We start from the raw sequence: 13291 nt of genomic DNA on the forward strand, positions 1-13291 counted from the left end.
CCGATTAGCTACGTGAGTGTGGGCACACCTCTGATGCCAACTGAAATGAGGAAACACTGTCAACCTCACAGGTCTGCCGGGAGGGCGGCAGGAGTGAGGCATGAAGCTCTGAGAACATCAGGTGATGCCCGGACTGAACTGGAATCCCCAAAGCTGAGGTTCTCGGCAGGGCCTGGGGATTGCCTGGAAGCCAGCCAGGCATCTGCAACCCTTATTGAGCGCTGGTAGCGGGGCAGCTGGGCCAGGACTGGAAGGACCCCAAGGAGAGAAAGGCAGGCCCTACCCTCATGACACCTGCACCGAGTTTCCAGGTTGGCCCATCCTCAGTGAAGGCCGTGAGCTGCGGTTGCCATGATGACGTCAAAGCAGGGGCCCTGCGGTGCTGCCACTGTCCAGGGCATCAAGCAGGGATGGCCCTGAGGCCTGAGGATGGAGGCCAGGGCACAAGCAGGGTGGGGTGGAAGGAGCCAGGCCCTGGCTCTCTAAGATCCTGAGGCCTCTCCCACCAGGCCTCCGCTCCCCCCAGCTCTCGTGTGACTGCCCAGCTACAGGGGAGCAGCCTGAGCCCAGACCTGGCCGATGGGATTTCTGGATGCTAACCCCGGCACTTCCATAAATTCTAATTAGACCCAAAAGAGAAGGAAAGCAAAAGTCATTGCACAATCTCCAGCTGCCAACCCAGAAACCAGGCCTCCAGCCAGATTCTCTCGATTCTCACAAATTTGAGGATTCACAGTGTAATTCCTGGATTTACACCAGCTTTTGAACTTAGTTCTGTGTGATTTCAAATAGTTCTTATCACTGCTTATTGAGTAGCAACCTGGCACTGTCCAAGCATTAACACACTTATTATGAAATACACTCAAGCACACAACGAGCACAGGCGTGGCACAGCCTCGGGCTTCCACCTTTGCCATTGCACTCAGTCCTCACAACGCAGCAAGGTGAGGAGAACAACCTCCACTTAAACCTTGGGGAAACCGAGGCTCTAGCAGGCCACAACCAGGTCCTGTAAGAACAGCGAGGCCAGGATGTGGGGTCAGATCGGGAGTCCTACTCCCCCGGCCCAGGTTCTTAATTGTTCTGAGTCAGTCTCCTCATCTACGAAATCAAAGTGGTAGACGAGGCCAGGGATTTTCACTTTTTTTAGCTACAGACCCTTTGTTCACACGCAGTCTTAAGAGGAGATTCACATGTCGGATGGAGACACTGGGCTCTGTGGGCGTGGGGGCAGGAGTGGGAGGGAGGCTGGAGTCCCACCAGCTTTGCACGCCCAGCCGGGGAGGGAGGAATTTGTCCCCAGGGAGCTGCCTGTCAAACCCTGGCATGCTCTCCAGCCACAGCGAGCGAATGTTTACTGAGTCAGGCACCAAGCTGTGGGGACAGGCAGCCGCGGGGGCTCGTGGCCCTCACAGGTCCTCCAGGGAGGGGTTCTCAGTGCTCCTCAGCAGGGACAGCAGGTTCAGGGCGGAGACGCCGGGCACGTGGCCTGCGCAGATCTGCAGCATGCGGACCAGGCGCTGCGCCATGGTGGTTCGAAAGCCTTCTACCTGCAGGGGAAGAGCAGAGCAAAGCGGTGAGGCGGCCTGCTTCCCTTACTCGGGGCAGTTCCGAGGGCTTCCAGAGCGGGGCTGGGGGCTGGATGGCGGGGCTGCCATCGTGGCCATGCCCTGGCTCCTTAAGAAATGAAGGGCTGGCGAGGTTAGGTGAACTGTCCAGAGGCACACAGTGAGCAGGGGCTAGTCTCAACCAACGCCTGGGAGCACAGGCTCCAAAGGCTCCAAAGACTCCCTTACCAGCAACCTGAGAAGGACACTCACAGGGCTGGAAAGGAGGGATGGACAGAGGGTGGCCTCACTGGGGACAGGGAGGCACTATCAACAAACAGTTCCCATGTCAGGGCCTTTGAAGGGCTGGTGGGCCCAGAGGAGCTGTGGGATTGGGCAGGGCAAGACCACCCTAGGGCTCGGTACCAGCTACTGCGGGCAAATGAGATGCTCCATGAATGTTTGTTGAAGAACAAACAATGATGTTCAGATGTCCTCCCCTGATGAACGGGTGGCCTCCTCCTGTTCGCTCTCTAACTGGGGAAGGGGTATCACCAACACCAGTCACCCAAGCCAGAGACCAGGCATCCTCAAGTCCTCCTGCTCTTACTCCACCATTTGTCACCCATGACGTCCTCAGTTCTAAATCCAGAGGTAACACCTTGTCCTCATCACACTGGCCTCATTCTCCCTGAGATTCTCCTCTCAGCAGAATCTGATGCAGCTGCTTCCTCCCTCCTTGAAAGGCTTTTTCTGCCTGGCTCCCAGGACCCCACCCTCACCCGGCTTTTCCTCCTATCTCACAGGCCGCTTGCTCATTTGTCCAGCATCTAAGTGCTGGGGCCCCAGGGCTTGGCCTTTGCAGCTCTTCTCTGCACACTCAGTCCCCGGGTGACCTCATCTACCTCCAGGATGATGCTCAAACTGCATCTCCAGACACTCTGAATGTCAGACACACGTATGCCGCTGCCTGCTCTGTTTCTGTGTAAATGTCTAACAGACACCTCCGTCTTTGTATGTCCAAGTCGGAGTTCCTGGGAGTCCCCAAACCTGCAGTCGTCCCCGTCTCAGCCACAGGCACCTCTGTCCTTCCAGTTGCTCAGGCTGAAAACTCCAGAGACGACCCTGACCCTTCTTCCTCCCACATCTCGCATCCAGGCCACCAGCACATCTGTTGGGCCCATCTAGAAACACCCAGCATCACAGACCATCCCATCTTCCTCTTCCCTGGACACCACTGAGTCCAGGCCACTCAGAACTCTTCCAGATACAGTCCCCAGGCCTATCTTCCTATTTCTGCCCTTGCCTCCCTATCAGCGTACTCTCCTCCCAACAGGTGGAGGGACCCATAAAAACCCAAGTCAGGCTGCATCCTTTCCTGGCCCCACACCCTCCACTGTTCCAGTTTTACTCAGCGAAAGCCACTATTCTTACTAAAACCCACAAAGCCCTACTGATCTGGCCCCACTGTCACGCTGACTCATCTCCCCCAGCTCTGTTCCAGGTGCCGTGCCTCCCTGTGGACCTTGTACACAACAGGCAGATTCCAAACTCAGGGCCTTTGCATTTGCTGTTTCTCCAGCCTAGTGGGCTCTTCCACCAGGAGGCTCCATGGCACCTTCCTTCACGTCTACATAAGGATCACTGTTTTTAGTGCGCCCCCTCCTCCACTCCCATCTAAATCTTAGTGCTTCACCACCACCTGACACATCAGTCTCCATTCTCTAACCAGCACACGTTCTACCTCTACTGTTTCCTCCACTAGAACACAGGTAAGAGCTTTAAACCTGTTTTGCTCTCTCTTACATCTCCAGTGTCTAGAATAATGCTTGGCACTTAAGAAATACTTGTTGAATAAATCTTTAGATTATATAAGAAATACTTGCTGAATAAATCTTCTTACTCTAAGTTCTGTGGCCTTTGCCTTGTGACCACGCAGGACCCTATAAGGCCTTGCCGGGACGGATCCCTCCCCCCTAGGCTCCGCTGTAGCTTCTCTCAGAAGTACCTACATAACAGTATCTCATACATACTTCCTGAGTTTTACAGATGCCAAAACACCACCATCAGATGGAAGGAGCAGATTAACAGTGGGGCATTTGCAACCATACAATATTTGTAACTGCATAGTAGTAACCTAAAATGGCTTCCCTCATGCTAAAGCACACTCTAGCCTGCTTCTAAACTACATATTTCCCTTTGCCTAGAGCATTCTCCCTCCCCCTTGAGTACCCTTTGTTCCAGACACCAAGATAGAGAAATCACTGTTTGATTAACCCCCAGGGCGGGAGGCTCTGTCTCCAGACCCCAGTGACGGTGATGCCAGCACAGCGATTACCAAAGGCATCTGGAAGGAAGGAATGCAGCCCCTGCCCAGCACAGATGTTTATCAGAAGCTCTGTTCCTTGGACTCTTACTCTGAAACTCCCTACTACCCCTCTCCAAGATGGGTTCACAGTCTTGAGGCATTAGCCTCCTGTGATCCCGTTTCCCTGGCCAAGATATAAAGCTATTCTTTTCTACTTCACCCAAGACTCTGTCTCCAGATTTCAATTCAGTACTGGGGCACAGAGGCCCGGATTTGGCAATAGCCTCCAAAACATATCTACAAGCTGCTGCTGCCTCTGGCCAGGCCTCTTCCAATCCACACATCATACTCCAAGAGACGTGGCCCCAAAACCCACATCTGACCACATCACAACTGCCCCATCACCTCCAGGAAGAAAAGACTGAACTCCACTGCCAGGCTTCCAAAGCTCTGTAGACCCTTCTGCTGCTGCATTTATCACACGCCAGGCTATCAGCTATCACACTCCATGCTGAGAGGCAGGGCCAATGTCTGAGGCATCTGTGTTCTCAGCGACCAGCACAGGGCCCTATCAATGGCGTTGGGGAATAATTTCACTGGGCGAATCCCACACCTCCTTGGGTGTGTTTCCTCATCTGTTAAAAAGGAGCCAATTATTTCTGCCATGCAAAGGCCTCAAAATATGGCCAGGCTCAAATTTGATTCTACAGAGGAGTGCACCCCAAAAAGGACAAAACAGATACGAGGAATGTTCACTGTCCAAACACTGGGTGCCTCTTATGAGAGAATGCTGGGTCTAGGTTCTCAGCAGGCCTGCTGCTGGCTGGAAATAGGAAGTCCGCCACAGACCTTTTTTGAGAGAAGTTCTTGGGCTAGAGGACAACCCACGACGAGGTACAGACTGCCACCTCGTGGCTAAGTGCAGAACTGCGCCACCCATCACAAAGGTAAGTGGCACCTCAGCTGGAGTAGAGTGGGATTTCCTTTTAGAGATAAGAAAAGGAAGGAGGGGTTCGGTGGGTGGTAGTGACTTATTCAAAGACACACAGTCAGCTCGCTAAGACGGAAAGAGACAGCTGCCAACCAACCTGACTCTGCTGACTTACGAGCTGTGTGACTGTGAGCAAGTCACCTCTTATTTTTTTGCGGGGATGAGGTGGGGCAAGTAATTAGGGTTACTTATTTATTTTTATTTTTTGAGGAGGTACTGGGGATTGAGTCCAGGACCTGGTGCATGCTAAGTATGCACTCTACCGCTTAAGTTATGCCCTCTCCTCCGCTTCTTCTGATACGAGAAAAGTCTGGCAGGGGCAGGTAATTCAGGCATGCCAGGGACCTCAGGTCCTATCTGTGAGATCAGAGCATTGGTCTGGTCGGGGTTCTTAAAACAGTCATCAAATATGAAACACCAACTCGTGATGGAGTGGTATGTGCATCTTTACCGATGCACTGAATGAAGGCATCTAGCTCAGTCTAATGACTTCTGCACTGCTGAATAGCAATGAGAGCTGCCCCCATCCCTGTGAGCTGTGGCAATGCCTGTGTTTCTATTGCTAAGAGTCACAGGTTCTGCTAATACTACTGACATCTCTTGCCTACATTCATAATGCTAAATATCACTTAGAGGTTAGTGAAAATAAGAAGTAATTTTTTTCTCGTCCAAGTTCACAAATACCCTGAATTCTTCTCCCTTCAGACCAGAGGAGGCCACAGACCCCAGAGTAAGAACTCCTGGTTAGGTGGTGCTGAGGGACCACATGCTGACTCAGTTCCCTCGAAGGTTATCACTTTGCCTTTGGGAACAGGTGCAAGATCCAGAACAGAACAGAAACACAAATCTTTAAAATGAACCTCAAAACCAACAGACAGACCCCAAAACCAACTGACAATGCCTGGTGCACAGATGGGGCAGCCCAGGCCCTGGGAACCCTTAGCTGGCCTCCCAGAGGGAGCAGCGTCAACTCCTGCTGAGCACCCTTTAGCAGAAAGTCACCAGGATCCATGCTGCAGAAAGAGGCTGAGGAGCAAAATTCATCAGCAAAATAGAAATCTGCTTTGCTACCTGCGCAATTAGGATTCACCTTGTGCGAAACACCAGCCGAAGCGAGGCAGGGCAGAACTGACACCTATGTATCCAACCAGCGTCACCCTGCTTTACGTGTGTGCACCCCAAGGCTTACTCACGGTGACCCACCCAAGGACAGTGAGCGCAAAAGCCAGGATTCAAACAGGGGTCTTGTCTCCACATCTAGTGCCCTTTCACTCAGGTACTCGGCGACCCTCCAAGAAGCATCATTCCTGACATGTCTACTGTGTGCTGACTGCCCCGGCCCTGCCATGTGAGCAGCGTCCTCACCTCCAGGTCACAGAACAGCAGGGGGCTGCGGTAGGTGTGGGCCAGCTTCACGACGGTGTTCCGGTGAACGCTGCAGTGGCTCTCCTGCCCAGCTGCAGAGAAGACACAGCCCATAATCTCCACCCGCATGGCTGTAATCTAGGGAGCACTGGGTGAAGAAATTCACCTCCCTCCTCTGGGCCTCAGTTTCTTACCAGTCAGTGGGGGGGCAATCCTGTTCTACCTTTTCAGGGACAGTCAAGATCATCAAATCAGAAAATAAGGCTGAAGGGGCTTTGATAGAGTCCTCTATGAAAATACGAGTTTCCTCACCTCTCAGATGAGGTTAGTAACAGCCTCTTCCCCACTGAGTTACTATAGAGATTCAATGAATTAATATATAGGAATGACCTGGCGTTCATTCATTTACCAAGGAGTCACAGTGCAGCTGGGGGGCAGACACGCCGTCAGTGGAGGCAGAAGGGTGGGGAGTCTCTGGCAGAGACATGTGGAGGATGGAAGCCCCAGTGGCCCAGACTGTAGGGCTGGTCAGGAAGGCATCCCCCAGGAGACAGAAGATAGTGGTTAGGCAGACAAAGAGGAAAAGTATTTGAGAGAAGCCACACCATATAACCATTAAAGGCACAGGCTCTGGAATATGACTTCTAGGTGTGAATCTCTGCTCTTACCCGTTTAGCTGTGGGCCTTGGGCAAGTTACCTAACCTCGTGGCCACAGTTTCCTCAGCTGTAGAATAGAGAAAATGGTACCCACCTCCCAGGGTTGTTTGTTGTGAAGGTTAAGTGATACAGAAACAAAGCAGTATCTGGGGTGCACGGAGTGCTCAATACAGGTGAGCTAGTATCATTTCCCTTGTTAACATTACAGTCTCAGGGACAGCAGGACTTGTTCAGAGAACTATAAGCTGAACCAAAGAACGGAGGAGTAATAGATGAGACAGGACAGGAAGGCAGAGGCCAAACTGCGAAATACTCTGTGCCTTTACAGGAGTTTGGATTTTACTCTGAAAGCCAGAGAGAGCCATTAGGCACCTCTGAGCAATTATCTCAGCAGAATTAACCTGGGAGAATGATCAGCTCAGACTCGCTTTATAAAGACCAACAACAGGTCAGATCCCAAAGCCCATGTTCTTTCCATCACCCAGGCTGCCTTAGCGAGGGGCCTCCCACAGGTCCAGCCACGGCTCACCCTGGGTCAAGGTGGGCAGCGCCGGAGAAGAGGGATGGACTTACCACCTGTGGCGAGGAAGCTCACCTTCCCCAGGAAGAAGGTGGAGTCCACGTGGTGCAGGGACTCCTCTACGTTCCGGAGGCTGGGAGGCCAGGCCAGGGCAAGAAAACAAACCGGAGGACAAATCTTCCAACAGGGAAAGCAGAGGCCCCCACTCTGATCCCACAGAGGCCAGAGGATGAGATGAGGGTGATGGGAAATAGCCCTAGAGGCATACTCTGTCCTTCCATTTTTTTTAAATAACTTTTTTGGGGGGAGGAGTTATTTATTTATTTATTTATCTACTTACTTACTCATTTTTACTTACTTATTTTTTTAGTGGAGGTGCTGGGGGTTGAAGCCAGGACCTTCTGCATGCTAAGCACATACTCCACCTTTGATCTACTACACCACCTCCCCACACACAACTGTCCTTTCATTTCTTAAAACTACTTTTAATTACAAAGTGACTCGTTTGTAAAATAATCAAATAGTAAATATGGGTGTGTAAGTAGAAAGTAAAAGTCCCTGGCCTCCAGCACCACCCTCCAGTCTCAACTCCCCAGAGATAACTGCCACCAACAGTTTGTTTAATTGTGTAATTCTTCTGGAATTTTTTTCATATGAAAATACAGACAGTGATATGTATAAGCATCTAGTTGGGTCTAGTTGGGTTTGACGTCCTGTTACATTCTCTGGAATGACCACACAGAACCACAAACTGACTATTTTCCCTGTGTTGGACCCTTAAATGGTTTTTCACCATTACAAAGAATGCTGCATGAACATTCTTTTGCCCTTTCTTTTTTGAAAAATGGAAGTGCAGCGGGGAGGGTATAGCTCAAGCGGTACAGTGCATGCTTAGCATACCCAAGGACCTGGGTTCAATCCCCAGTACTGCCTCCAAAAAAAAAAATAAATAAATAAATCTGATTACCCACCCCCCAAAAAAAGAAAACTTAAAAGAAAAAAAAAAAAAGAAAAAGAAAAATTGAAGTGGAGTTGATTTACAACGTTGTGTTAGTTTCCGGTGTACCGCATACTGATTCAGTTATACATACATATATTGTTTTTCATTATAGGTTATTACAGGCTATTGAATATAGCTCCCTGTGCTCTATAGTAGGACCCTGTTGTTTATCTATTTGTCTATAGTACTTTGTACCTGCTAATCCCAAACTCCTAATTTATCCCCCCCTTTTCCTTTTGGTAACCATAAGTTTGTTTCCTATGTCTGTGAGTCTTTCTGTTTTGTAAACAAGCTCATTTGTGTGCATGAACATTCTTTTACACATATCCTTACACATTCAAGCAAATGTTTCTGCAGAACAGATGCTAGCAGTGGAATGGCTGGGTCATAGTATGTCTACACTTCTTTCAGTGTAGATTAAGTATCGCCAAATTGCTTTCCAATAAGGTTACAGTGATTCGGTCATATCAATTGTATGAAAACACTATTTTCCCCTCAGCAAGGGTACTCTGACCTTCTGGGTCAAGGATTTCATTCAACGGTGTCTAGGGAGTGATGAAGGAATCTGTTGTCTCCTGGCCAAAGAGCCATCTCATCTTTCAGGTGTCTATTTAGATGTCACCTCCACTAGAAAGTCTACCCTGACCTAAATCCTGAGAGTCTTGTTTGGGCTCACACAGCCCAATGCTTCCTTCTTTTGCAGTACATATCCCAGGGACTGTAACTGTCTGCTCAAAAGTCTAGCTTCTTCCCCTAAGGGACTAGGAGCACCTTATGTTTCACTTATATCTGTGCCTGCTATCAGGGACACAGAGTGACCTCAGAGAGCTTTAGCTAAGTGACAGATGACACTGCGGGGATTTATCAATGTCTTTTAAACATCTTGCATTGGCCACTGGCTCCCCCCTCCTCACTCTCTAGGTTAACTCCAGGCAACCTCTTCGTCTTCTCTCCTTCCCATCACAAGTGAGGTCACCATCCCAGCACATCCCTAAGCCAGGTCTGCCTGAGCCCTGACATCCTCTGGCTCTCACCTGTGTTGGCTGTGAAGGTTGACCACGAACACAATCAAGTCAATTCGGGGCCGATTCACATCGGAGGGCAGCGGGAGGGACTTTGCCAAGTGGCTGGAAAACAAGAAATTGCAGGACTAAAGATATATGTGCCCACATCATAAGCAGCATTCATTCACATGCTACCCTTCACTGGGGAAGAGGCTGCCAAGCGCTCCTCACCTATTCAGCTGAAGCTCTTATGGTCAACACTCCTCAGGTGAGCACAGGGGCAGAGCAGAGCTGGTCCCATCCAGATTGCTCCTGCTTTACTCCCCTGCCAGGACGTTTAGTTAACTGCCTTGGCAAGAGGGAGTTTGGGATAGAAGATGGCAGGAGGCTAGCCATCTACACTGCATGCTGCAAGGGAGACCAGGCTTGGAAGAGGGGATGCTGGACTGTGAAACTTAGGGGTTAAGACTGAAGCCCTCTGTAGTCAGATAGAAGTCAAATCCCAGATCTGACAATGATCAGCTGTGTGACCTCAGACAAGTTACCCTCATCCTTCTTGTCTGACTTGGTTTCAGATTGTTGAATACCACCTGAAAGTCCTTTTTTTTAACCCTCTACTTCTCCCCATTTCCACATATTCCTATTACCCATCTGCCCCCACCCCTCAGCTTATAATTCAAGAATACCAAAAAGTATAAAAACCAGGAAAGTTTAAAAAAAGTATACTCCTAAAAGTCCAGTTACCTAGATACTACTACTGTTAACATTAGAACATTTTTCTAAACATCTCTCCATGTACATAACATATACACATTCAGATACCAGAATACAGTAGACGTAATTTTAAAAAGGATAATAGTATTAATTTTATTTGAATTTAGTAGAAGCAAAATAACTAAAGTAGAACTGAAAAAAAAGATGAACTTTAGATAAATTATTTTTTATTCATAAGGAATTACTTCCTGAAAGAATCCAATTTAAAAAGATTATGAAAAAATTAGTACGTTGGTATTATTTTTAACTATATGTTTTAATTTTATCTATACTGGATTGATTCTCTATTAAGGAAAGTGAGAAATTTAACATTCTTATAAATTTATCCTTCCATTTGAACAAGACTTACAAACACACATTTGTATTATTATTATTGTTATTATGATACAGATTTGTATTCTGCTCTAACCATAACTTTGGACCTCAGCTGATGAAGCTGTCGCTCTAGAACACTGCTGGTTGCCACGGGAGAGGAAGAGGGTATTGAGGAAGGTCTCCCACTGGCAATTAAATACTTCAGCAATACAGAGACAATCATTTTTGCTTCCAGCTCATTGGCCAGAACTAGTCACACACACACAACCACACAACCACAACAGGTCATACAACCCAATACAACCACAAAAGGTCAAAACCAGCAATCCTGGTTCCTGCTAAATGCTCCAAATTCAGAGAGCTGGAAATATTTGGCAATAGAATAAACAGGTGACCATATGGGTGATTTATTTTTCCTGCCAAAAAGTCTGAAGAATTATTTACTCTTAACGTTCAATAACTTAACTAGGATATAACTTGACATAAAGTGTTCTGTGCCCATTTTTCCTGGAGCAAGATATATGTACCCTTTTTAATGAACAAATTCAACTCTTCACTCACTCCAGGGAAGTTTTCTTCTATTACATTTTGAACACTTCTGCTGTGACTTTTTTCAAATCTTTCTTCTTTGTAAAGAATTAAAATTTTAAGCACATCTACTCTGATCTTGCTGTTCCTCTGTATTTACTAGACAGATCTCATATGGTATTAATTTTTGACCTTTTTTTGCCTTAGCTCTGCAACCTCCCTTTCCTCTCATTCTGTTGTTTTATCATTTGGTCTCTGAATGCATTTTTTAAAAATCCATGTTATTATTAAATTTCTCAATGGCACAAAGCACTCAACAAAGAGATTTCTTCTCCTTTTTCCAGAGTGGGTTCTTCATCAGATTTTTGCATGTCATGTGACTTGCTCTTTTTTGGCAGTGGTTTCCATGACACTTCTTTCCGTCTGGCTCAATGTAGGCAATTTTGTCCACATTTTCCATTTACTCTGATGTTAATTAAATGAATCATTTTTTTACCCTTTCCTACTTTTGAGCTATGGGTTTGAAATTATTGGTTATTATGTTTGACGTTCTATAGCCTAAGAGCCTGGCAAGATAGGAAGAGCAAAGATGGACCTATGAACAAGCTTTATTTCGAGGGAAAGATTATGTTCCCTTATCAGAGATTCGTTAAAGTGCTCAACCAGGGTTTATTCTACCTACTAAGGGGCATTTCCAATTCCCATGGGGTAAATATCCTCAGATTTGAATCATTCTCCTTCAACACGGACCCCTGGAGTTATCTATTATGGTGAATGATACCCACATATATTCAGTCACTTGACTCCCGCCAGCAGCTTCTACTCCCCACTAGTTAGAAAAAAGAAAGGAAAACAGACTTTTTTAGTCACCTTTTCTCCAAATCTGGGAGTATCTGAGCATCTACTCTGTGCCAAGTACTGCTCAAGGTACTGGGGATACATCATTGAGCAAAAGTCAAAGTCCTTGCCCTCAAGGGGCTGGCCTTGGGGCCCTCAGGTGTCAGAATGGAAACAAGTAAACAAACATGTGAACAAGGAAATTTCTTATGGTGACAAGTCCTAGAGGAAAATAGAACAAGCATGTTGCAGAGTGATGGAGGATATCTTAGAGGGACAGATCAAGCGTTAGGACAGAGACTCCGAGGGGCTGGCCACCCTGCCAGTTACACCTATGCCTGCCTCTCTAGCGGCCCGCTTCCCCCCGCACCCCGCCCCGCCCCGCCCCGCCCAGGCTACAGTCCCCATCCCACCCCCCAACCCTGGGCATGAGACTACTTACACCTTGAGCTCCGAGGCGCAGTCCTCCTTGAGCATCGAACCGGCCAGCTGCTGCAGAAGAACATCGTCCGTGCCCACCAGCTGCCCAGAGAGAGAAAGCAGCCGACTGACACCTCGGCACAGTAGAACCGCTGGAAGGCCTGGGGATCAGGCCACAGACCCAAGGCGGCTGCGACTCCAGATTTCGGCTCCAGCACGCGAGTCGCCCTTTACCAAGAGGGCTCCGCCAGGCACAGGTGAGAGCCTGAGATTTGCACCCGCTCCGGTCCTGTTCGGACAGCACTCATTATCTCCCCGGACTTCCCCTGGGACAGCCTTGTCTCTCCGGTAGGTCGGACCCTAAGAAGCGGCAAAACCGAATCTCGGAAACCCGGCACCCAGTCGGCTCACGGTCTCCCCGCCCAGCCGCCCCACCAATCAGAAACTGGGAAAGAGCCCGCCGCGCACGTATTGGTGGAGACGTCCTTCAGCCTAAAGAGGGCGGCTACTCCGATTGGTTCGGAGTATGGCTCCTCCGCCCACCACACTCTTCAGATAGCCCGCGCCAGCATCTGAGAGAGACCTGGTTACCCGGAGGCCGGGGCGCAGTCAAGGAGGAGATGCGGCCGGGGGAAGCGGGGCTGTTGACACCTACCAAGATGGTGGCCGTGTTCAGGCCAGGCAGCTTGTCCAGCGGCCGCAACACCGACATCCCAGCGAGAGGCCAAACCACCGCTCCTGCGACGCGCGCGGGGCTTTCAAACTACCCTGTGGCCCGCCCCCTTTGCGTGATCGCGGGGCACGTGACACTGCCTGGGCGGGGCTTGGTGGAGGCGGGGCGACGTTCTCTTAAAGGGACCGCTGCCTCCTTTTCTGAGGAGAGGTTCCAGCGCTGATCCTAGGCACATAAGGTGGTGCCTTCGGGGCAGGACTTTTATTTCATTCCCGGAACAAAGAAGATGATCAGTGACTCATTCAGTCATTTTCTTTCATTCATGCCCATTCACAATGTTCTTGACTCCTT

At 49.0% G+C, this 13291-nt stretch overlaps 1 protein-coding gene across 1 annotated transcript; it reads right to left on the bottom strand.

The window, feature by feature from the left end:
* Positions 1-1128: 1128 nt before the first annotated feature.
* CENPM (centromere protein M) lies at positions 1129-13050 on the bottom strand. Its single transcript, XM_006174695.3, has 6 exons — positions 12923-13050; positions 12290-12369; positions 9424-9516; positions 7443-7522; positions 6212-6303; positions 1129-1550 (listed from the first exon to the last, which is right to left on the bottom strand). The coding sequence occupies exons 1-6, from the start codon at positions 12977-12979 to the stop codon at positions 1410-1412; spliced, it is 543 nt and encodes a 180-aa protein (XP_006174757.1). The 5' UTR covers positions 12980-13050; the 3' UTR covers positions 1129-1409.
* Positions 13051-13291: the final 241 nt, after the last annotated feature.

Source organism: Camelus ferus, chromosome 12 (assembly GCF_009834535.1).
Source record: "Camelus ferus isolate YT-003-E chromosome 12, BCGSAC_Cfer_1.0, whole genome shotgun sequence".
Lineage (NCBI taxonomy): Eukaryota > Metazoa > Chordata > Mammalia > Artiodactyla > Camelidae > Camelus > Camelus ferus.